This window comes from Serinus canaria, chromosome 4, assembly GCF_022539315.1.
Source record: "Serinus canaria isolate serCan28SL12 chromosome 4, serCan2020, whole genome shotgun sequence".
Taxonomy (NCBI): Eukaryota; Metazoa; Chordata; class Aves; order Passeriformes; family Fringillidae; genus Serinus; species Serinus canaria.
Genome location: NC_066317.1, coordinates 36,938,325 through 36,964,119, shown reverse-complemented (window position 1 = coordinate 36,964,119; position 25,795 = coordinate 36,938,325). Strand labels below are relative to the sequence as shown.

At 36.7% G+C, this 25,795-nt stretch overlaps 1 protein-coding gene across 1 annotated transcript; it reads right to left on the bottom strand.

Annotated features, from left to right (window-relative positions):
- Positions 1 to 79: 79 nt before the first annotated feature.
- Positions 80 to 20,096, bottom strand: NEIL3 (nei like DNA glycosylase 3). The gene is made up of 10 exons (XM_018926611.3): positions 19,993 to 20,096; positions 16,744 to 16,859; positions 14,631 to 14,765; positions 13,123 to 13,336; positions 11,982 to 12,056; positions 9,368 to 9,534; positions 6,188 to 6,357; positions 3,453 to 3,855; positions 1,430 to 1,604; positions 80 to 610 (listed from the first exon to the last, which is right to left on the bottom strand). The coding sequence occupies exons 1-10, from the start codon at positions 20,086 to 20,088 to the stop codon at positions 434 to 436; spliced, it is 1,728 nt and encodes a 575-aa protein (XP_018782156.2). The 5' UTR covers positions 20,089 to 20,096; the 3' UTR covers positions 80 to 433.
- Positions 20,097 to 25,795: the final 5,699 nt, after the last annotated feature.

Genomic DNA, 25,795 nt, shown 5'->3' with positions numbered 1-25,795 from the left:
GTCAATCAACAGTTGTAACATTTGAATTGTACAGTTCATTGCTGTTTCATCTTAAGCTCTGAGAAAGCAGAGAGTGGTATTTAATAAAGTATATTCTTTTTATTCACTTTTGTTAAATACATGTTTACACTTAAGAAAATTTAAAACAATACATGAAAATTTAAAATCATTTAAAACAATACATGTAAAAAGTGCAATTTTTCATTAGAAATACAATGGGATATCACACTATGTTGCAAGCTAAATGTTTATTTCAAAATTGTAGGCTGCATACAAGCAGTGTTCAAATTTTATAGGACTATGTAACATTACTCTTTCTATATCTGTTCTTTACATTGGAGCTCTTTTACTAGTTAATGAGTGAACAGGGAAAAAGAACAAAACAGAAATTACTATGAATGTTACAAGCTTCTGAAAAACAGTAACATGAGCATCATGGAAGAATCTGCATACCTGGCCCATTTTCTGCCCATTGGAAGAAGCCACACTGTTTTTCCTTCCCAAGAGGGCACACAAAAAAGTTCTTTCCATTATTGGGACCAATCTTCAACACAGTCTTCATAACACATCGCTTGCCATGGTTACAAAACGGAAAATCCAGGTCAGCCCACTGCCAGAGAAACAGGTATCAGGCACATGTGATGGCTATGAATTCCTTATTTTAAAATAGACAATGGAAAAAGAACTACAGGGGAAGCCATGGAAGAAATTCTTCCCAGTAATTAGATTAGTTTTATCTCTTTTGTGAACACTTTTTAGATTTTTCTTTAACATCAACTGCATGCACTTTGACTGGTATAAATTGAAATTATGTTAGCACATAGTTGGTTTTTTTTTTTCAAATGTAGGCATTACTGTCTTGAGTCCATCTATTAACTACCTGATAGTCATGACTGTCAGGTCACTTTTCAGGTCAAACTCGTTTAAGACACCTACATCTATAGCAAGGAGCAGAAGCCACCAATTGCAGCTAGGAAGTCATATTAGGTACTAGTGCAGCAGTGGGAGGGTTTGCCCAGGCAGATTACAGAATCACCATCTTGAGAGGCTGTCAGGATTTTGGCTAGCCAGAAACATGGCTGGCAATTAGATCTAGCTTGTTATAGTCCTTTCAGGAAGAAGCTAATCTGAACAACTTGTACAGGTCCCCTCAAACCAGTATTTCTCTTATGCATCTGTTTTACATCACTCAGAAGCAGATTAAGAGCATTTAAACAAGCAGGTGCCATCTCAACACTAAGAGAAGTAACTAAAACTGTTACGTTCATAGCTATTATTATGCTCTTAGTTTCAGTTCAGTGTGCAGGAGTATTTATGTCAAACTTTAAATGGAATATATCTGCAATCCATGATTGACAGGTCACTGGGCCAAGGAAGTTGCAGGAACAATCACTGATTACAAAAACAGGTCCTGAAGTTTTATACGTACCTGAAAGTATTCACACTGATTTTCCCTGGAGAGAGGGCAACAGTAAAACTGCCTTCCCTTGTTCTTTCCATCCTTCCTCACAACTCTGAGGCTGCAGAGACGGCTGTGTTTACTGCAGCGAGGATGCCCCATGCTCAACATAGGAGCATCATCTCTCACATTAGTTTGAGGTGAGCTGTAATGACAGGTTACAAAATTACTTCTGCATAATTTAAAAGGGATTACCAGCCAAAGAACTCTCTTCTACCATTACAATAACTCACCCCGTGTACTTTTGCACACAGTGACAAAGGACTTGCTTCTCTAATGCACCTTTATTGTGCCTTTAAAGCTGAATGATTGCAAGTTGTGAATAGACACAACTGTGTGCTGTCCTTGAGGTATTATACCTTGAGGTTTTCCCCACCATGTCTTAAATTATTTTGAAGTGCTCAAATTCATGTATGAAACAAAATAAATATTACTACTGATGTTATACTGCCCACCTCAAATTCTGACATGTTCTAAAAGAGTATTCTGTTCTCAGTGGGAAAAAGACCAATACCACTAATTACTCCAGTCTGAAGGCATTTGTATGCTTCACAGAAAAGATTCCCACCCTCTTAACTGAAAAGTTACAGTAATGCTCAAATCACATTTGGACAAGAAGTAATCCAGATGATGGGATGAAATAGAATTCTCTGAATGGGATAAAGTTTCCTTCTTCCTCATGATTGAGACAATTTCTGACTGTCTGCAATACACAAGGTTTCATTTAAAAATAGTGACATGAAAAAGATTAATGCTCTGAAATGTATCTTTCCAATACATTTATAGAGCAGAAAAGCAGTAATGGAACCTTAATGAAAATAGAAAATATTAATTCATTCTGGTCAAGTTATCAGGTTAGGAATTTTATGTTGTCTTCTATGTCTGGAGGACTGCAGTCCTGCAGACACCAGCAGTTTTATTCCAGCACCTCATTAAAACACAAGAAGATAAAAATAACCAACAGATTTTTTGTTGGTTTTGGTTGTTTAAGAAAATACTATTAAAAAAACATTTCAGTTGATGACTTGCTACAACAACCTGTTGTCATGATTGATACTATCTCATTTCTTGTTTACAGTCCTCTGTATTCTCAATTATCCTGCCTACAGCCTCAGTTCCTCAGTCTGTACTGAAAGTGTAAGGAGGAATTGTATTCATTCTGTCTAGCCTGGCTAGTCAGTGAGATCATTTCAAAACTGGTGCTTCAATATTGTAAGAAGTAATTCCCGTATTTCAGAACAGACAGATGATGAAGAATTTTGTAACATATCATCAATATTTCACATTCAGCCTGCATAATTTACCATTTTAAGTGACATCTACCTTGCACTCCCATTACTGTTGTTACAATCTGCCCAACTTTTCTGTGACAACCCTCAAATATTCTTACATTTCTCTTAACTAGGCAATGGATGTGTCTGAACAGGGCTCTGTAAATAAAAGTATGGGTAGAGAACTGAAGTGGTTATATATAGAATGGGGAGGGAAGTTAAGAGTAAAAGCAGTGATGGGAAGCTCATCAAGGTAACTGTACAGAGCTTCCTCTCAAGGAAGAATGGTAGTTGACAAATAACTTAAATTAGGACACATTCATCCAGATAGCTTCCTTTTGTAATCTTTCACACTGATTTTAAGATCTCTCTAAGCAGACAGCAACTACAGTGCTAAGATCAGACAACTCCTTAGGTAGAAATGTGCTTGACCTATTAAAACTAGACTGGCCTATTCAATAGGAATAGCTGAACTATGAGCAGCTGTTTAGCTTACAGCAGTACTGGCTAGATGCCAAAATCAGGACTTTTCTAGGGACAGCCTAGGTAATTCAGTGCTTTTGAAATCTGAATTAAATTATAGTTAGCCTAGAATAAGTTACGTCTGGCAGAAATCCAAAGACAACACTGTCTGAGCCAAACAGCACAATATTCAATTAATATTTGGGGATAAAGTCGGTTTATGGGATTATAAAGACTTGCTTTCATTTTAGAATACATACCTGATTGCTGTATTATATGGGTGAACCAAAGGTACATGGTCAGTTTTCTGTTTCTTCTGTATGTGTTTGAAAGAGACAGGCTGCTGACATGAGGACAAAGTCAGGGCAGCTACGTTTGTTGAGGAGTCCTTCTCTGCGCTTCCCCCTGACTGGCAGGCATTGCTTTGGATCTGTTTACAATTGCTTTTTGGAAAAACACACTGAGACTGTCCACCAGATATCTGGATATCATTTCTCAAAACAGTTTTGTTACCAAGATCTGTTAAGACAAGAGTTGTAGTTCCAAATGCAGTTTTCCTATTGATCTTTATTTCTGTGCTTGGTTTTCTGAAATCATTACAAGGGTACTTAATTAAGTTTGTGTTAAAGGCTGCAGAATCTTCAAAACTCTCCATCTTTGGAACTAAGGAAAAAAAATTATTAGTTATAATCCACCTGCATAGAATGCTACTTTATATTTCTGATCTGTATTCATAAGTTGTCATTGGAGAATGAAAGAATAAATTTACAGTACCATCTCAAAACCTGTCACAAATTAGATGAGAGTACAAAATTTCTTACAATAAAAAAACTCATGCACCCTTAGAGTCATGTAAAACATGTGTTTCAAGATAGCATCACTTTTGCTTGAGTAGGATCAATTAATAGTACTATGTAAATGAAAGCTATCAGACAATTAACCATAAAAATTTTAATTTGGCCCAAACACAAGGATTAAAGTATTCAAATTTTTCAAAATAACCTTTGATAACCCCAGTAATGGGAGATCACAGAGTACAGCACCTCCCAGCAGCAATGCATTACCCATTTTTTTAGTATTACCTTACTATTGACACAAAAATGAATATTCAGATTTTGGGGTTTCTAGTGTTTTCCGAGTTCCCACCCTTTCCAAACTTTGTGTTCATCCAAAATTAGTAATCCAAAATTAGTAAGAGGTTTTTCAGAAGAAAGCAGTTCAGAAATTTGCTTTGTGGTATAAACAACAGTTTCTTTACAGAATCAGAGGCCCTCCTAGTGGACAATAATAATTTCAAAAGAATGGGAATAGTTTAATAATGCCAATTTAATACATAAGGAGTCTGTAGGTAATCCCCTTCCTGAGAAAAGGGTGAAAACCTAATGGCATCCTATGTGCAATCGTTTTAGGTAGCTGTGAAACCACAGTGTTCCAGGAGAGAGTCCTTCCTTTTCTACTATATCCTGTGTATTCCATACAAAGAGGGAATTAAGCAGAACATGGGTAGATGAGACATACACAAGGGCACACTATCTCCACAGGCAGTCTCACTCAGAAACAAAATAAGAATCTCTGCATTTGACTTGGAACATGACTTGCTTCCAGACTCCTTCCATTTTGCCAGTACTGCACAGTCAAATATACTGGCTTCATTCAGATTTTTTAAAAAAGAATAGTAGTAGCTTGGCCTTGTACTTAGCAAAGGAGCATGGAAATTGCAATATAATGGTAAATATCTGTCTACAGACTGAATTATTTCAGCTGTAGGGCCAGCAGCTAGTTTTACAGACCAAGTATTCTGTCCTCAGGAAGTTCAGACTTTTCTGCTGACAGTAGGTATTTTTAGAAACAACATTAAAAAAACCAAACACTGAACCAAGTGAGAAGGGAAAGACTCCTAAGGATTAAAAAAAAGAGGTAAGCAAACCTGTATTTGCAATAAAAAAAAAAAAATCTCAAATACCACTCCTATGCAAAAATAAAGTTTTATAAAAACAAAAGTTTCCCATCAGTATTCCATCAAGTCTAAGACAGCTTCAAATTCCACACCTGATTTCAATAACTGCATATAACTAAACAAGTAAAACTCACAAGTACAGGAGAAGGAACAAGATTTTGTTTCAAAGCTTAAAGTAAAGCATTTGTAGACATAGCATAATATATTATAAAGGCCAGCTGACAGCATTAATTGCAGGATAAATGTTAGTTGGTAAATCCTACTTTGTGAACAGATTAAAATTTTCAGGTTTCTGGTGCTGATTTGGCAGAAGAATTATGCAAGATTAGCCTGTGTTGCCAACAACTGTCACGTAAGACACAAAGACATACTTTTATTGATTCTTGACCTGAGAAAATGAACTATAGCTAGTGCCAAATAAGCGTTTTCCACACATCACTCCAGTCATAAAATGATTAAGCAATGAAGCAATATTTCATGTAGATAGCAGCATTAAAAGCTCCAACAAGACACAAACAACAAATTGAGGTAAGAAGTTCAGAACCATTTTTACTCTGAACTTGAAGGGAAAAAAAGAAGCCTTGGAGAAACCTGGCATCCTTTTAGAAAAGGGTACTAAAATGTATTGCTTTTGTTCACATGAAAGAATGACAGGTAATTTCCTGACCTTTTTCTGACCTTTGATGATTTCTAATTCAGACTTATACTGCAAACTTTGAAGGATTTTAAGGAGCGTTGAAAGAATGGAGATTTTTCTCACTCCTTGCCCCAGTAAAAACAAAGGGTCACTGAAGACACTGATCTATAGAACCCCACCTGCACACCAGGCTGGAAGACAACACTTACAGGGTTTAAGACAAGACAGTTTCCATATTGTCTGTGTGAGGTTTCCTCAAAATCTGACTTCAAGTTAGCTAGTTATATATATATTATTATATATATATATGGTTCACAATGAGACACTTCTACATAAAAACTACACCGAAATCATAGACCTCCCCTCTTTCCCAATACAGATGCCAGACAGCCCTTCAGTACCTTCAGGTCTTGAAGTCAAACAGGCATCACAAATTTCAGCAGAAGGCTTGTTTATTAGGGTGCAGCACACACACGTCCACTCCTCTTCAGATTTCCGAGCTACATGTTCATTAGAACATGACCCCCTGCCATATGCCCAGCCAATTAGGCTGTTTCTAGCTGGCAGTTTGCTGTGAAACAAAAGAATGATGTTAGTGTTTTGTGACGTTCCCCCTACAAATTGCCTTACACCACTCTGTGCAGGGAGGCATGGGCTAGAGAACAAGTATGCAGCAGTGTTAAGCCTCCTATCAGAGCTTGGACAGCATGTCACTGCTCAAGTTTGATTTTTCTTTTCTTTACCTCAAGGGCAAATCTTTCCAGATGCTGCAGAAGTAATACAAATAAAAATATTTAAACAAGAAATTGATGGAAAGTTAATTATTAACTGCTGTACTCTCCAGGACAATGCCCCACTCTCTCAGATTCCTTACCATTTCCAAGTACTGCAGCAAAATGCTCGGTGAGAAAGGCAGACTGTTTCAGGGCTTTCCTCCCATCTCTTGTACACACCACTTGCTAACAGATGCATTACTGGATGAAGAACTGTTTAGAAGATGAACTGCAGAAATCCCACAGTCTAGCAAATAATTTTTTTTTGTTCTCATTTAAAAGCTACACATAAGCCCACATTGTTATCATAACAGCCAAAAGCACTGAAAGCTTTAAAAGTTATAAAGTCTCTTGTGTGTCACTATTTGCTAGAAAGACTTTTAAAATGTAGGAACCTGTTCAAAATTAAGGAACCCAGCTGTGACCTGTGAGACAAAGCTACTCCAGACATCACTAAAGATTTAATTGTGTTTATTTTCCTGTAAATTATAACCTCCTATGTTAATAGACTGATTTAGAATCATAGTTACTCCTTTACAGTTTCCTGTTACAAAGGGCTGCTCTTGTCTATCCAAACCCTGACAGCATATTAAATGTAACTTGAATTTACCAGTTCATGTATGTACACTTTTAAGTGCTACGATATTATCCAACTTATGGCTGATCAGTTGTCAAGCAGTTTTTTAATGTAGTTTTTATGAAATTCTGGACTTTTTGGAGACTTTTATTAACCCTAAGAATTTAAGCACTTCAATCAATAATGCAAATGCTGTAGCTGGGCACTGTTGTGACACTCCTATGACCCATCACTTTTTCCATAATGATCACTTTCTGTAAGAGGCTGGAGTTCTAAGATAATGGTAGAGATATCCACTACCTACCCACATCTTCCACAACAGGAAAACTAAGGAGGATAATGAGAACTGCTGACATTCCAAAGAGTCTCTGCTGTTAAGAGGTAGAACAGACATTACACCAGCATTCACCAAAATAGTGTGGCTAGCAAACAAAACAGCTGAACTGTGTGAAAATGGGTATTTTCACATTATTAGATCAATTGTTCTACACAGTTATCAAAAAATGTATTACGAGACTAAATATATTCAGTGTGTAATCTTTGGGAATTTAGTTCCATGTTGTTCCCCTGTGTCATCTGTCCTGTCATTATACCTCCATACCCTTTCTCAGTTTATGAAACATGTGGGGAATGTTTATTTTTAAAATTCAAGGTACATTTGAATTTGATGGGCTTAGTTTATAATGGGGATTTTCTAATTTTTTTTTTCAGTTGAGCAAAATCCTAAGCTAGTTAACGTGACTACAGAACCACTGGGTTGAATTCTACAGTTTATGATCAGTAGCAAGTCAGTCCAATCACATGGGCCCCTTCCAGTCTTTAAATGTGAAAAGTCTGGAATGGCAAATAAATTACTTAAATTAATAAATAATCTTACATAGTAACAGTTACTGTACAAGAGAAGAGAGCAGTAGAAAAAAAAGAACTGACCATTAGGATAAAGACAAAACAAGAAACCATCTTTTTATTTTATAGCTACCACTACCATGTTTTTCACTTAAATACAGCACTCCTTAATTGTTTATTTAAAAGTACAACAAGAAACACTAAATCACTACTTGTTTTAGAAAACAAAGATTTTTTCCTGACACTGTTTTCTAGTTATCTGACTCAACAGAAGAATGCTGACTTCCTACACTTCTGCAAAATATCTCATTATTACTTTCTGAAAATACAGCAGATTTGGGTTATCAGCTTGTGAAATATTTATCTTCCATGCTGGAATTTTCAATATTTGATCTGTACTCAAAGGCAATTTTTTAAGCTTTAAGCAAAATCCCTTCAGCCATCTGAGTTTTGAAAGAAGCTTGGAGGTAGGAGAAGGATTTGTGCGTTCTGTAAATCTTATCTAAAACACATATATATACACACACACTAACGAGGCAAAGTCACAAAGTGAAACAGCATCTTATATTAGACTGACAGAGAGTATAAAGGCAGAATTCTGAAGCACCAGATGAAAGTTTTCAAGAATAACCGATGCCTAAGTCTGAATAAGGTACTTTTGTAACTTTTACCTTTTGACCCTTTGTGATATCAAATGCACTTTCTGCTTTCCTGAAATAAAAGGAGGAAAGCTGCTGCTAGCACAATTTATGTGGAAGTGAAAGTGTCTCCGTAGCACACCTACAGCAAAAGCTTTTAAAATCCAGTAAGGAGGAAGAAAAAGTACTAAGCCCCTAAAATATTTGCTGCACCATGAATTTACTGAAGTTTTAGTTCTCCTCAGTATAATTCTATATCCAGAAGAAAATCACACAGATGCACAGCTATCTAGATATGCCATGACTGATGGGGCTATCCTGCAAAAAGAAAGACAAATTCCTACTTCATTATATTCAACTCAGTTGTATGGAAATATCCATGCCCTTTATATTGATAACGCCAAGAACAAAGGGCAACTTTTCCAGTGACTTAGTTTCAGTGAATAAATCTGAGTACTCTGAATTGTTTTATAATTCCTATATTTGATTAGAGCAATAGCTGCTTCATAAGAGATGACACCTTTGAAAAGAATAGTAGCAAAGAATCAAAGCATCTAACCATTTTTAAATACCAATTTTAAATACCAAAACTTTTTTTTTTTTTTTTTTGCAAGAGGTTCTGTTTTTGTCTGGCATAGCTAATTTAGTTATAAAATGCACACAGATCCATTCTATTTCAAAGAGGGTGTCCTTTTACTGTAACAGCACTTTGAGGTGCTTAAAAATGTCACCATGCTACCATCATACCTAAGATTGACAAGCTGGGGATCTGCCTTTTGACACTGAGAGCAGAAGTAAGTCATCCTGTTATGGTCTCCCAGCCGGCACACGGTGATGCTGCCACTGCACTCCCTGCAGGCTGGGCGCTTGTACACTCGGTAGTGTCGGTACAGCGGGGACCCCCCTTTGCGGCACTGAAACAGAACGTGGTTAAAATCCTAGTTAGAGACTCAGGATCAATTTTACAGGAGTCTGAAAATAAAAAACCCTACATAAACTGTCAACTCAATCACTAGATGAAGATATTTAAAAGAGACACTACTCAAGGCTATCCCTGTATTTCACATTATTTTATGCAAAGAATTGACAAATCAGGTATAACAGTGTCAGTAATTCTCAACATAATGAAATTAAAGATGGGGGAAAAAAAGCATACTACAATGTGCAAGCAAATGCATGCTAGGAACTCTCTGAGTTCAGCTGGACCAGCACTGATTCAAAACCAGTTGTCTTTGACCTGACACCTGCAGGAGTCTTCTTGAAGAGCTAATGAACTCCAATCAATGCAGCATAGAAAACAAAATAAACATAAACCACAAAACAAACACCACCTTCTCTCACCCCCAAAGAGCCAAAAACTCAGCACAGCTCAGATGTGATGCTACAATATGGGTTAATAAGCCTTCCCAAAACCTAAAGAACTGTGCAATGCAGAAATATTCCCAAAATTCTGTAAATGCTAGGTAGTGCCCAGTAAAGTTGCTCAGCTGCATCTTGGCCCTGGCCATGCCAGACAACTTGGCTCATGAAAAGCCACTTGGCACTATGGTGAGCTCCCCAGAGTCTGGCAGAAAGCCATATTAAATTAAGTATAGTACAAGCCCAAGGGCAGTGACCTGAAAAGCCTCCAGACAGCTGGCAGGCACATTTCATGAGACAATTCCCAAAACACCCATGAAGTCAGCATAGACACACTACAGCTAAAAGTGGCAAAAAAAATCCAAACAAGAAGAGCCCAGCAGAGATGCAGCCAACTCTTCAGAGCCACCCAAGTTTCTGCCCTACAATTGCAAATCCTTGGGCTCAGTTCAAACAACACCACAGCTGGCCAAGTAATACCAGCACAGCCCTGGCAGAGTTCTCTAGCTCTAGCTCCATAACATATGAAAACCCTTGGAGTTCTCCCAAAACACAGGTGTCACTGAGCATAATGCATTTGCTTCTACTGTGCTCTTATTCATCAGCCTTGCTGAAATAGAATTCTTGTGCCAGTGCAAACTAGTAATTCAGTCAGAAGGAATTACTAATATATATTTGCATGAATATTCACAGCTGCCTCTTCAAGGTTTTCAGTTTCTTATGAGTAGTTTTTTTCCCAGTTATGCAAAAACCAAACAAAAGCAACAGCTTTTTACACAAACAAGATTCATCTTTGCATTTGTAATGATGAAGTATGATGACTTCAAACAATCTATTAAAAAATTCAAGCACTATCCCTAATTAACATATTTTCATGATGTCTCTAAGATGGAAGGAGAGGCTAGCCCTTTTAAAGTACTTGACTGGTGAGTACTTGCTAAGTGTGGACTACAGAAGTTTTCAAATTGGCTAAACATAAAGTATAACTTGCTCATTATCAGTCCAAAAGCCTTTACATTTCTGAATATTAGAGTTGTTGCAGAACTAGAAGATGTCTCTTTACTGGCAGACTTCATTATGAAGTCCAGAGAAATGAAAACATTTCCCTACCAACAAACCAAAACACTCTTTAGTGGGTTGAGGGAAAGTAGATATTTAAGCAGACTGATAAACCAATTAAAGTTTTAGCCTTTATGATTTTAGGAATGTTAGGTGCCCTCACCCACCAAAAAAATTCTTTTTAGCACTGCTAGCTCCATGCCTTTCATGAACATCAAGTGCAAAAGACAAAAATGTCACTATTGCTTTTCTTTTTTTTTTTGGTTTTATTTTTTTTTTTTGTTTGCAGCTTAAAGAAGCAAAACATACAAGAATTAGGTCATATTTTCTCTTTTTCTATTGTGGAAAGTTAAAAAGCACCATGAATTATGGAGTTTATACAGGAAGAAATTAAGTCCTACTGAAGTTATAGCACTAGGGAGAAATCATAATTCATTTCACTTTATCAACCAAAACATTATTTGAGTTAGGGAAAAAAAGTTGTTAGAAGTTGCAAACTATTTAGTCAAACAAATTTAAGTTATTTCAAGTTTCTATATAGAAAGCCACATCAACTACCTTCATACTTCCCTGGGACAATCTCTAGTTCCTGGTTTGAAGAGTAATCTTTATGTTACCTTACGTGTAACTTTGTGCTCAGCCTACATCAATTGTGACATGTTCAGACTGGCATAACAGCACATGCACAGAAAGACTGAACTGGCTCTCAGGCAGCATTTGTGAAAGTCTTTGGGGCCAAACTGTGCATATTTTGATAGTCTTGACTCTCCCTACCTTTCCATCATCTGACAATTCACAATTAATACAGAGCCCACAAACCAACATTCCTATTCATAGAAACACTTGCTTTGTTGCATCTTTATACTGTTTTCACCAGATGTTCACGCATAGCTAACATGCCAGAGTACCATTTTGGAAGTTTTCCAGAAATATGTGCCAATACCTTATAAAAAAGCAGGGTAAAGTCACGTGTCATTTTCACCAAGTGACCTATATGCTCATCTGTCAGTTGGCAAACCTGTAAGAAAGACAAGAATGAGTTTTTATGCTAAGGGACCAAGAAAAAGACCTATGATGTAGGTGCGCTTTGAACACTGATGTGGAGTTGCTTTTCTCCATGTTGTGATAATTCCCTGACCCTATTATGTGTATCATCTCAGTAAAACAATACATGTTTACATTGTATACCACAAAAACTCACTGCTTGCATACCAAAAAACGTGCTATGCCTCAACCATGCAAAACATGGGCTAGAAAATTCAGTTGTCTTACCCTATATTGACCAAAGAGGTCATGATCATAAATTAACAGAGTTAACAAGTCTCACATCCCTCCTAATTTCTTCATGTTTATAATATGACCTATCGTCTGAGGCTCTTTTCTCTGAGACATATTCAGGAAGAATACATGAGTCAAAGGCATCACAATTAGAGAGATTTATCAAACAAATTTATTTTTCTTAGGAACACAAAATTTTAAATCACTTCTTTTTTTTCTCTGCTATATCTCAGATAAAATTAAAATCCAGATTGGTCCTATGAACAATTTTCGCTGTTTAAAAAACTTTTCATTTACTAATCTTCTCCAGTTTCTATTTACATCCTATGTAATCTCTGTTTTGCAAAAATCATCTTCTCAACCAAAGTTTGAAAACACATGCTTGAGGATCTTAGAACAGAAAAAGTATGATAAACAATGGTAGAAAAAACAACTGATGCCAGCTAGCAGGATAAGAAGTGGAAGAAGTGGCTGCAAAAATTATCAACTCTACCACATACACTATTTTGGGTAGTAAATGAACAAAAAAACCTGAGCACTTTTCACTTTCCCTTATTTATGGACTGTCAGCTAAATGGCAGCATAACAGGATATCAGACTTAAAATACAAAAATTAATCAGCTGCAAGGAATGCCATGACAAAAACCTCCTGTTATAATGATAAAACTTTAATTTAGTGTCCAAGAATAACTTAAGAAATTACAGATGACAAAACAAAGGTAAAAAAAGATAGCTAAATATTAAATAAATATGTATTTAAATTCTTAATATTTTGGTGTCCTTAAAAACCATCCTGAGACATTCACCTTAAGAGCTGGATGAAGACCACTATCAAAGAGTGCTTCATTCTTTATGATATTTCCCACTCCAGGTAATACTGATTGATCCAATAACACATCACACAACATACGGGTGTTCTGCTGCTTAATCTCATGTTCTGCTCTTGAGAAGCTAAATTTTGGAGAACAGACATCCAAACTCTCCATCATCCTCACTTTCTGCTCACACTCAGCTGCATTTCTGGAAGAGAAAAATACACTGATTAATTTTTATTTTAAATATATTATAATATTGCAGTGTGGTTTTAAAAACAACACAACAAAATAGAACATTATATGCAAATAACAGAAACCATGAAAATATCAGTGACAAGAAGTGACATGGAAATTCCATTAAACACCTCTTCCAAAAACAGGTCAATGATACATGCATGGAACATGCATCTAGTCCAACATATAAGAAATCATCTCATTTTGTTCCTAGTAGCTTGAAAAATATTTGCCAACTCCTTGCTTTAAAACTACCTCCAAGATGGGAATCCCATGTGCTTGGACCCTCAAACTTACCTAACTGTATGGTTACATGGTTCACTAGTTACAACATGACATTTATATATATATATATATATATATATATGTGTGTGTGTGTATGTAAATTATATTTACAAATTATATTTCAAAGAATCACAGAATATTCTGAGTTGGAAGGATCCCACAAGAATCATGAAGTCCAGCTCTTAAGTGAATGGCCAAAATGGGGATCAAACCGTCAATCCTGGCATTACTAGCACCATACTCGAACCAACTGAGCGAGTTATAATTATTTAACAGATGTATGTAGTAGTAGATTTTTAACAGTAGTTATAAATTTTAAAAATACATATATTCATGTCTTAAGACATATTATTAGGATAAGCATACTCATTTGAAAATAATATCATACAAGAAGTCTTGGCTTGCATGAGATTTTGTGTTTTGTAACATTATGTACACTTATATATGTTGCATGAATTTACATGCCCATTTCCATTCAAGAGCCTTGATCACTAAAATCAAGCTTGCTGGTGTGTTTTTTTAGCAGTGTGAAGTACAGTGCTAATGGGCATAAACATCTGCTTAATGTAAATTAGAACAATTATAAAAATTTGCTTCCATAAAGAAAAAAAAATAAAAACCCAACCTTGGGAGCATAAAAATTTGAAACCAGTACTTGTGACAGGCTATTTGTTACTCTTGTTAAGAAGCAAGACTTGGATAGAAATTAACAGAGCAATGGGTTTCAGCATACAGATCTAAGGAGAGAATTAAATCCAACTTTCATCCCCAGTCTTGACACTACCTAATGAAACTATGGCATAGAACTACTTAAACTGAATGTAAGCTCTGATACAAAAGTAACAAACTGAAATTACCATACCAACAAATATGATATGTTTAGAAAGTTTTTTCTTAATAGAATCCAAGCACTTAACAATTTGTACATTATCTTTTAAGGTAAATGAAAAAATAGTTATAAAAAGAAATAAACAGTTTACCTATACTCCACTGTCACATCCCAAAAACAAACAGTATCTTCCATAAGCTGTATCTCCAAAATTGGTTGTGCTCCATTTCTGTCTTTGCTTCCATCAGGATTAATGTGCATGGAACCATTCATACCAAAGTGAATCCTTGGAAAGAAAGAGAGTATTTATAGGTTTTTTAAATTTGCTATTTTTTCCAAGCACTACACCAGTATATTCCAATCTATTTTTAGAGCTGTGAACCTTAACTAATCAAGTCTGTATGCATGTACATTAATTCTAGTCATTACCAGTAACACAGCAACAAACTTAGCTTACAGAATGCTCAATTCCCGAAGAAGAAGAATGCTCCCCGAGTAAAAATCCCTCCAAAACAAAGCTGTTTTTGTGTAGTCTTTATAATTCATCATACAGAAGTCAGACCTGATCATTAAGAAGCACCATTTCTGGTGCACTTAGAATTTTTTTCACTTGACATGCTGATCGTCCAACACAGATTCCTAAAATTTCAGGAAGGCTGAAAGAAATGAGGCCACTTGACCAGAAAATTTTCTGCTAATCAGGCAGAAGTCACCTAGTATGAAAAGAAATAATTTAGTCCCCATATTCCCACCACTGTTATCACATTGCAGCTAAATCCAGTAACACCATAAACAACATAATTAGTATTTGCCATATGTTGTTTTCTGCTTTTCTTTGCCTACAACCACAGCAAAACCTGCAAGTCAATTAAAAATTAATAAAAGAAATAAACTGAAAAATGCACAGATGGCAAAGTAGAAGAACAGACCCTTTCAAGCCTTCATTTTACAGATTAGTAATGCTTTAAGAGGTCTTAAGTTTTATAAAATATTCTACGAGGAGCTATGCCTGAGCAAAAGACAAGTCTCACTATTATCTCATACATTTTATTTATTACCATTTCACCTGGTACAATCAAGTCCTAAAAACCATAAGATAGCGGGAATGCCTATTGCTATACACTGTATATCAGAAAAAGTAGATTATTTTGTAGTTACAAGAAGATTTAACAGACTAAACCACATAAATGACCAAAGAAGTGCAATATCAGATCTCTATTTCCAGTAAACCCAGCTTTCTTACATTCCAGAAAGGACAGGCATTTTAAATATTTGCAGATGGGCTAAGACAACATGTAATTAAGCCTATTCTTAAAGTTACTCTTTAAAACATGAAAAAATTAATGCTATGAGTTACTTAAAAAACTGTGTCTTTCCAAAACTCTTCTTACAAGTCAGATCAGGTGATATAGCTGTTCAAATCACTTTTATCTTCAAAAGCCATTTTCAATTCTCAAGTGCCGTGAGTAGTACTGCACAGGCTTAACTAGCCAAACTTATTTTTAAACCTAGACAAATTTATTTTTAAACCAAACTCTTGCATCTTGCTAACAAATTAGGATGCATTAAATGCTTCCAGAAAATTATTTTTATTCAGTTTTTAGCTGATGGTTTCATTTACCAAGCTCCAGCATACTGTTTGAAATAAACTTTAAGAATCACAACTATTAGCTATTCTAGTGCCTTCTCAGTTCATGACTAGAAAAAGAAATTGAATCATCACTACACGTTTACATTCAAAAGCATTAAGAAATTTATAAAATTTAATTCTAAAGTGTTTCATTACCATTGATGACCTGAAATAGGGAAAAATATAAATCTTCTTTTTAATTACAAATAGAAAAGGCATGCTAATTAAACCCAGGAAATGTTATTCAATGAGAACTAGTAGTAAGGAGCTGATGATTTCTATTTTAAAGTAAAAAGATGAGACTTTAGAATTATTTCGTGCTACGTGATATTGCAGGGATCTGAATGCACTGCACGTATTATAACTGTTTTGCCTCCATAAAATGCAACTTCCTGTTTGAAAAAAAGCATGTCAATAAAAAACTGTCCTTTTCAGATACCTTTACATGGAATCTTGGAGTAAAGCAGTAAGTTACCAAAACATGTGACTGTATCAGTATGCCTACAGTCCAGAGAGGCTGATGAGAAGTTTCTCTCTAACACTTTCAAATCTCTGAAAGTGCCATTAGCATGATCAAGATGACCCCCCCAAATACATTCAGTCTGAATGCATAGGAAGCCTTTTTCTCACTTACCTCAAAGCTTTCTGATCAAAATACATAAAAAGTTCCTTTCCCAATGTCTCCACACCCCTGTAAACATGGCCAACAAGGAAATCATGACCAGAGATGCTCTCTTTACTTGCAGCAGTCTGAAAAATGAGTACATACACACAAAAAGATTAAAGAGAATTTATACTGCTTATATTCTAGCACCAGTACACATTCAGCAAGCAGCTGTACGAACTATTTTTCCAGCTTGGACAACATTAACTATTTTCTCCTTAAGCATTCTATCAAAAACAATGGGACTATTAACCCAGGAAGCAGTCACTATTGCTAATGCTATCATAACTTACCTCAATTTTTTTCCTAACTGAAACAATACATCTTTTTTATCAGGGAATTTTATGTCTTTTCCTTCAAGTCATGAATTTAAAATAAGAGTGTCAGACTGGTGTAAAATGAACAGGAACAGTTTGAATATTAAAAACATGTCAGTGTCAATTCTGCCATTTGCAGATCTATATCCTTCTTCAAATGTTAATAACAGGCTTTCAGTATTTTGCATAGTGCATTGTGTGTTACAGAAAAGCCTCCACTGAGCCCACAGAGATATCTCACTCCTCCTACTAGTTTAAAGTCAAATCTCAGAAGCAGGTGAGCAGCAGGTAGGACACTACTAGAGAACAAGATAAACGTGAGATTGAAGCAGTCATATTTTCTTGCATAGCACATTGAAATTACAAAGGATGTCAACAGGTTATATGGTCCAAACATCTGGTCAAAGCAGATACACTTAGGACAGGGAGCCCAGGGCCTTTTCCACTCAGACTCAGACCAGCTCCAGGGATGGACACTTCAATCTCTTTGGGCCCTTGTTCCATGGCTTGACTATTGTTGTGGTGGAAATTTTTTCCTAATACCCAATGAGAACTTCTCCTGCTGCTGCTTCTGCTCCCTGCATCTGCTGCTTCTCACCCACTGTGCATGTCCAACAGGAGCCAAGCTCTGTCTCCTCCATATCCTCCTTACAGCTACCTGAGGAGAGCAATGAAACCCCAGTTCTGTCAGCTTCTCCTTGAGCACCATGTGCTTCATCCTGCTAATCATACCAGAGGAGTCACTCCAGTATGTTGTTATCTTGTTATTACTAGGGAGTTACAAACTCAGGAGCAGCCCTGCAATTGCTGCTCAGAGGTAAGCATGACTCTCCTCAACCTGCAGAGCCCAGCATGGGGCTATCCCCTCTTCTTGGAACTCAGCTTCTGCAGGACCCTAAGATCCTTTTTTGATGCAGAGCATTTCCCATGTGAGCAGCAGCCAGGACTGTGCTGTTCCATGCACTCTCCTGTTGCAAGTGCAGGATTCTGCAAGTCCTGCAAATGCTGAACTTGACTTTCTACTTTCAGCCTATTTTTCTCAGCCTGTGAAAGTCCCCCTGACTAGCACCCCAATGTCCCTTCAGATCCTGCTGAAACCTGTGAGCAGCAGATTCACTGTCCTCATAGCCCTGACTGCAGGGCAGATACATGTATCAGTGTTTCAGTTGCAGCACTCAATTTCAATGCAAATATCTATGAAAGCAACTCTGGCAAATCAGCCAGGCTTCTGCTAGTTAGTGACATTTCAGAGCTACTCTCTATGCAATCTCCCATGTATTATTACCTTGAAATGATATATATTTAGACAGTTTTCTGGTTATTATTCTGTTGAGTAGGAAAATAAAAACATTTCTCGCATAACACTTACTTTGTCTGTTATCAAAATATGAAGAAAGCAAAATTTTGCTCCCATGTAAGCAGTTCATACTTTCCAATAAAAGTATTGGAGTCTGTTGCTGTGCAACAAAGTTTATTTTAACTTTAATCCACTCAGGGTTGTTTAAAAAAAAAAAAACAGAACAGGAAATGACTGAGATGGAAAACTAACTTGTGTTTTCAAATATTTGAAGTTAAATTCATACCTCTTTGGTATCAGGCAAACCCTTACAGTCATCATAATACCAACTCTCCTAAACAGTGTAATCTCCAGCAGTGGCCAAGGCTTTGGCCATGGTTAGCAGCCTCTGTGAAATCTAAAATGTCCAAGACCCTTAGGTTGGTCATTTTCCAATGAATAGAGGCCACCCTAAGGTGACTTTTACTGCACAAAGTGATGATTACGAAACTATTAGAGGGAGTGAGATTTCTTTTAGAAACCTTAGGAGCATAACTACTTATTTCAAAAATCTGACCTGAAAGATATTAACCTATAAAGACTAGTTCCAAGACATATCTTAGACATATTTTCAACCACATTCTTTCCTAAATTGTTTCACTGAAGTACTATCTTGCTGTGCCTTAATCACAAACTCCTACAATGCTTTATACACACTATAAGTGGGAAAAAATTCCCCAACTTTCTGCTAGCAGAATCCAACATATTTACTTGCAACAAAAGCAACACACAGTCTTTTAAAGATGAGCAAAATGAGGCATGGGAAAAAAGATACCTTAGCTAACTCTGTAATCAAAACCAGAGGACAGTACCTACACATTTCTCAGCCAATGAAAGGATACAAACCAATGCTGCCAATGAAAGGATACAAACCAAATGTCACACTCGTTATTTAAACACTTGATCCAATTAAAACTGCTTTAAAAATTAGTATAGAAGTAAAAGCCCCCTTTCTGCAGGTCAACGTGTACCTTTCTCAGGTTTCACACAGATAAGAATCATAGCACGGTTTGGTTTAGAAGGGACCTTAAAGAGCATCTAGGACATGTCTAGACTGAGGAGAAGACATGTCTAGACTATGGAGAAGGAAGATCAGCAATAATTTCCCTTGTATTTAACGTTTCCTCGAGCAACATGGTATTTTGAAGTTAATCCTAAGTAAACACGAGCCATTCTAAAAGCTTTCCCTCATTACTCCTCAATCTCCCGTTTCTACAGCTTCAACATCGCCTTTACACATCTGACCTGCCGAGACCTATAATGCTGCTGACAGGAATATTTCACAACTTCAAGGAAGCATAAAGACAGTACTGGCAGATAACACCCACCATCACCCACGGGGGGCACCAGCCACCCCGCTCGGAGCTCCGCCCGCCAGCCCCTGGCACCCCAGTGGCTCCTGCCCCCTCGCTTGCTCTCACCCACACCCGCCGGCATTTACCACCGCGGACCACCACGAGCAATAGCGCTGGGCCCCGCTGCCCGAGGCAGCCGCCCGGCCCTGTCCCGGCAGCGCCGCTCCCCCGCCCTGTCCGTGCCCGTGTGCCCGTGTCCCCGTGCCCTCACCGCGCCGCCGCCCCGCGCGGCCCGCACGCGCTGTCCCGGGCGCAGGCGCGCCCGCAGGCGCTCAGCGCAGAGCGCGCAGCCTGGGCCCTCCACCATGGCCGCGATGGCCGCCGCCGCCTTTCGAACGTCCCGCTCGCCTGAGGGCGGTGCGGACCGCCAGGCACCGCCCCGCTGTTTCCTGTTTGTTTCCTTCCTAAAGGCCGATCTGGTGCTCGTGCTGTCCTCACTGGCTCCTGATGGCTCCGTGGTGTTGTCTAAAATACGCGCAAGTGCATCTTCCTTCAAGACTTCATCCGCAATCGGAAATTAATTTCAGCCTTTAAAAAGTCAGTATTTCTTAGGGTTCTGCAGTCCGTCCAGGTTTAGAGAAGTAAAATGCTCATTTCCCCATCACGTTTGAAGTACAAACAGGCATAATAAATTCTAGGAGCTCTAAGAAAACTGGGGGAATTTGCATTGCAAGGTAGAACGTTGGACACCATTTCCCAATTGCTCGTGAGGCAATACTCACGCTGGTTAAAAACACTCAATGTTATTTCTTATATACACAGCCTGTATCCAGTCTTCTATTTGGGTTCAATCAATATGTATTTTTCATAAAATAACTTTTTTTTTTTTTTTGACATAAAGGGAAATGGATAAATCAGGCTATAAGATGTTTGTTTGTTGAAATAAAATATTATTCACATTTTCGGCTGAAGTTAGGGTGTGCTACCCTTGTTGCAAATGTCTTTTTTCTTTTTCTCAGTGGTGTTTTTGCTGTGGTCTTTCAAAATCAAGACAATAAGGCAATTTTTAGACAGAATTAAGCTCACGAGTCAGAAATCAGCAATGTTAAAAGATGGCATGTGGAAGTGATTTTTCTGCTGCTCTAGAATTCTGCCTTACTATTCTTTCACGCAATTAGAAATTGATGCGTAACTCAGGTTTCTATATTAATATTTAAAGTACCTTAAGAGCACAGACAATATTTCCTGTCACTTGGCAGTCAAATATAATGTTTTTCATAATAAGGGATTTCATTTCATAGCTGGATATTTCTCAGTTGATGGTTTCTGCGGTGTGTTACCGCAGATTGAGTTTTTAGTTCCACATCTAATTCTGCAGATTGATCAGAAGTTCCAACAGTAACCATTAATTAGGTTCTCTAGCCATTTTTCACTTATGTTCATGAATTTTAACCAGAAATTCTGCATTAACTCACCTTTTGCATACACTTTTATTCAGCTAAAAGCTGACTTGTAGGTATGCACAATCTGTTGTTGGTGACAAACATTTGGGAATTTCTTTGCTATAGTAAAAACATTTAATAATATATTTGAAACAAAGGGAAGAGAGGTAATAGCACTTTAATATACCAGTCTGACTGTTCTGTATTCTGTAGCAAATGGCCAGTGCTGAACTTTAAATCAGCGTAGTTTATAGGTAAAAGTACCTAAATGACAACAGCTGAGTGAAGAACAGTTGTTGGGCGATATTATTGATGGTATAATTTCTTAGTGATCTAATAGTGTAGCCAAGTTAGAAATATACAGCTGTTTGTGTTTTACAACATTCCAAATAGAATAGTCTTAGCTGCTTTTGTGAAAGTATTTCCTTGAGTCAGGAAATCTCAGTTGCTGCCATTCAGTTTCAAAAATGAAGTTACCAGGCTACAAGGCAAGTTTTAAATATAAAAAAATAAAAATTTATTAACTTTTTCCAGAGTTCAGTATTAGAATTTAATATTTCTTGGCAGCTAATTCCATCAATAGTTCACACCTTGTTTTGAGTTTGAAAAATCCAATGTTCACAAGAATCTCTACCACAGGTAACTAAATGTGCAAATTACAAACAAACAAGCAAATAAATACTCAAGTAGAAGTTTAACATTTGACTGGGTTATTTTTTACTTCCTGACTGCCTTTTCATCAACAAAATAAGTCTGTTCTATTGTACAATAATTGACGTAGGCAGTAACACAAATTATCTGCAGTGAAAGGCAAAATCTCTTTTTAAAATAAAAATTGAGTAAGTCTACATATGCTCATAAATTTGACCTGTCTTCTTGGACTCTGTGCACAGCTGCCTCTGTTTTTTTTCCCAATGGGGTTTGCAGGCATCATTTCTTGTTTTATTTGTGCTTTTGCATATTTACCATCAGATATAAGCATACAACAGAACAGTGTGCTCAGCACTGGACACTCACATTTTGGTATATTAATGCAGTTGTGATCTCATTAGAAAAAAAACAAACACAGAGAAGTGCATTTCTTTCTAAAACTTCAGGTTTCCCAGAAATATAAAAAGAATACAATTCTTTTTTTTTAATTCAGAATTTATATAGAAGCCCTAATTCTCTACATTGTTGTCCCAGTTCATGTAACAGAACATTTGGCATAAAATTTATGTGGCTAATTGGTGCAAGTAGAGCAACTGCTAAAACTTTTTAGTTTATGCATATTTTCTTCCTTGGATTAATATCTTAATCTTAGAACATTGGTGCTCAGTTTCAACACCAAAGTTGAATTTGCAATTAATAGAGCTTTGAAATTGGTATTGGCAAGTAATATTATCGTATGGCAAATATCGATCAATTTAAATAAAGACCAACCTAAATATCATTTTAGATCTAATAGTAAAATTACATTTTTCTGAAGGCAACACAAGAGAACAGAAATATGCAGAGTACAAGCACGCTCAGTTGAAATCCAGTAGTATGAAGAACATCAGCACTGAGATCCTTGCTAAAGCATAGGGGTTTTTTTCTACTGGCTGGTTGAAGTATACACTGAACTACAAAGATATTCCCTTTATGGTGACAAAGTCTTGGATAAGAATTAATAATCAGCGATGACTGATCCATTTCATGGTTGCTTGGAGAGTTAATGTGAACAGTTAAGCACACTCAGAATTGCTCATCATGTAATCCCAATGAAATCCTTCTTAAACCTTGTAAAAACATTCCCAAATCCTTCAAAATTAAGTCTCTTAATGCAATTAATCCAAATAGTTGCACTGTCCAGGGAATGTGTTCTGGTTATAAATTCCTGGTCTGCCAGTGATTTTTGTGGGTCATGCATAGTTGATACAGACACATAGTCAATTTTTTTTGTCAGTTATCTGAAAAAAAATAATGCTATGAGTGTTTGGATTCTTTTATTAGTAGAGAGGTCTTACTTTCCTTTACAAAAAAACCCTATACTATTGTAGTTTTGTTTTTACAGTTGCAGTTATTTTAAAGATAAAGATCAAGGTGGTTTTTTGAGAACTGTAGTGAAGCATCAATATAAAATTATTAACCAAATTGTGAATAACAGCTTTAGTACTAGAGTTTCTTGCATTTATTTCATTGTTGCAGCCATACTAAAATGCTACAATGTAAATACCATTTTCACTGAACATGGGAATATGTGTTCAAAATGGAATAAATAATGGATTAATGGTTTGGAAGTAAAAGGGATAGTTGAGACTTAGTAGTTTTGTCCTAATTTCTACCTATTGAAAACGGGTCACAGATAAGCATATTCTTAGGGCTCTAACTCATATACTAAAGAAGAAAGAAAGATACTTATAGAAGTGTATAAGTATTTGTGCTCGAAATTTCCAGAGAGGACATGCTTTCAAAGTAGACAGATAGAGGATGCAAAAAAACTAAACTGCTTAATTATGTGTGCAATTATATTTTTTTAAAAAAACTATTTTTTAATATTGTCACATTACCAGAATTTCCCTGAATAGTAATTAAGAGTATGAAAAGTTCACCTGTCAATGACTTGTTGGCTGTAAACAAGACACCACTCTTTTAAAAATAATAGTTTTTTATCTCTATAGCAGTCCTTGATTTCCCTAGAGATAAAAAAATGCAGCACCTTTAAAAATCTAGGCTAATTTGACATGCTAGCTTCAGCAGAGTAATTTTGGCATTTTCAGTCAGGAATTAGATATGGAATGCTTTCAAGCACCAAAGATCATAGTTCTTTCCAAAGAGATCTTCATGCTGTATTAATTTCTTTGACTTTGCTGGGTGAGGGCGGGGGAGCAGAAAAAATCTCTCTTAAATTTGAATTTTTCTGCTGCTCCGACCAAAGGGTTAAATGCACTAGAGGGAGTTAGGATTAAAAAGAGACAGTCAAGCTATTCACACTCCCTAAAATTCAGTAATAATCGGTGTCCATCAACTATACTATATATATCTAAGGTAATGGAAACTGTGAACTCTCTAAGTAATCAGTGGCAATAGGTAGGCACCTCACCAGACAGTGATTTAGAGCAGGGGCTTCATTAGTTCTCTCTCTCCATTAGCCACACAGGGAACAATAGCAGTTCCTTCTATTGGATACCCTGCTGTGAACCTTCAAGCAGTCACCTATTTCCCTTGTGCAGTGTAAGGGGAGAGTCATGTCAGAGAATATGACTCAGTTGTATGCTGAGCCAGGAAGTGCCAATGGAGATTCCGAGATGCCTCTGCCATCTGGATTTATAGCAGTGAAGCAGCTCCTTTGGTTAGAAATCCAAGCAAAGCAATAAAAAAAAAAAAAAAAAAAAGAAAAAAGAAAAAAAAAAAAAGAATGCAGCAGCTTCTTAAAGCTGCAGGAGCAATCCAAGCAGTGGTGCCTCCTTCCCCTAGGAAGTGGAGAAAATTGATCCTAGAAATTTTCTGAGAAAATATACAGTAGACTAGAAAAGACACTGTTCTAAACTGTTCCTCTTATCAGAATGCTTTTTCTTTTTGTAACATGCTTTCTTTTTCACTAGAGCTATTAATCTATCACCAAGGTGATAGATTTAATAATTTACATTAGACTGGAATTACCAAATATAACTTTCAACATATGACTTCTGAACATAGCCACCTCAAACTTTACATTTTGTAATAGAATTACCTCTGGAAGGATATTCTGATCTAAGACTGTGATCTTGCCATTATTTGTGACAGGGGCTTTTGAGATTATGAATTTAATTTTGGCTTGTTGGAAGTGAATCTGTGTCTTAATTGTGCTATTAATAAGTTATATTCTTAAGTATTCCTTATCCATCTGCTTTTTTTGATTATTTTTTATTGCAATGTTTTACTAAAAGATTCCTCTTCTTTTCTCCAGCAGTGTACCTAGTAATTCAGTGAAAATGACAGCTCCTTTGTTGACACCAGATCAACAGTCCATATGCTGCTTCAAATCATATGGAGTACTTTGAAGCTAGATACAGTCTAGCTATAGACTTGTGTGACTGTTTTAAGCCAGCAGGGGAGAGACTTGCAGAGACCGCTCCAAGTGAGACTACCCTCCTCACCATTTGCTGACAAATGCTGACCATGTGACCATTACAAGAAACTACATCTCTTGGAGCACACTCCAAGATATAAACAAGATATGTAGAGGTAGTTAAACAATTCCACCTGTGTATGAGGTATAGACAAAATGGTATCAACTCTTGATTCGTGAGCACATTCTAGAGATAATTGGCTGCAGCACAAAGTTAGCTTCCTAGGAAAAGACTTGGCAGTAGAATTAGAATGTCTCCTCAGCAAGTTCACTGCTGATATGAAGCTGCGAGTTTAGTTAAGTGAGGGTTTTTTGTGTAAGTAAGCAAAACTCGAGAAAGATCCAATAATATATAAATTTGTTCAGAGATGCTGACTGTAGTACACAAATGATGCATTTAAAATTTCTTTCCTAAGTGTTTCTTCTGTAGATCAGTATTGGAGTAGAATTGACTTAGACCCTACTTAAATTCAGAAATAAAATGTTTGGGAAAAAATTGAAGAGAAAAAAGTTACTTCATAAGTTTGTAATGAAACTTAAGAACCTTAAAGGTTCTTATT

Coding starts and splice junctions, on each gene's coding strand:
- NEIL3 (XM_018926611.3), bottom strand. CDS start 20,088: ATGGTGGAGGGCCCAGGCTGCGCGCTCTGCGCTGAGCGCCTGCGGGCG. Junction 16,860..19,992: donor CCGCGCGGGGCGGCGGCGCG/GTGAGGGCACGG, acceptor CTCATTTTTCAG/ACTGCTGCAAGTAAAGAGAG. Junction 13,337..14,630: donor GATGTGACAGTGGAGTATAG/GTAAACTGTTTA, acceptor TTTCTCTTCCAG/AAATGCAGCTGAGTGTGAGC.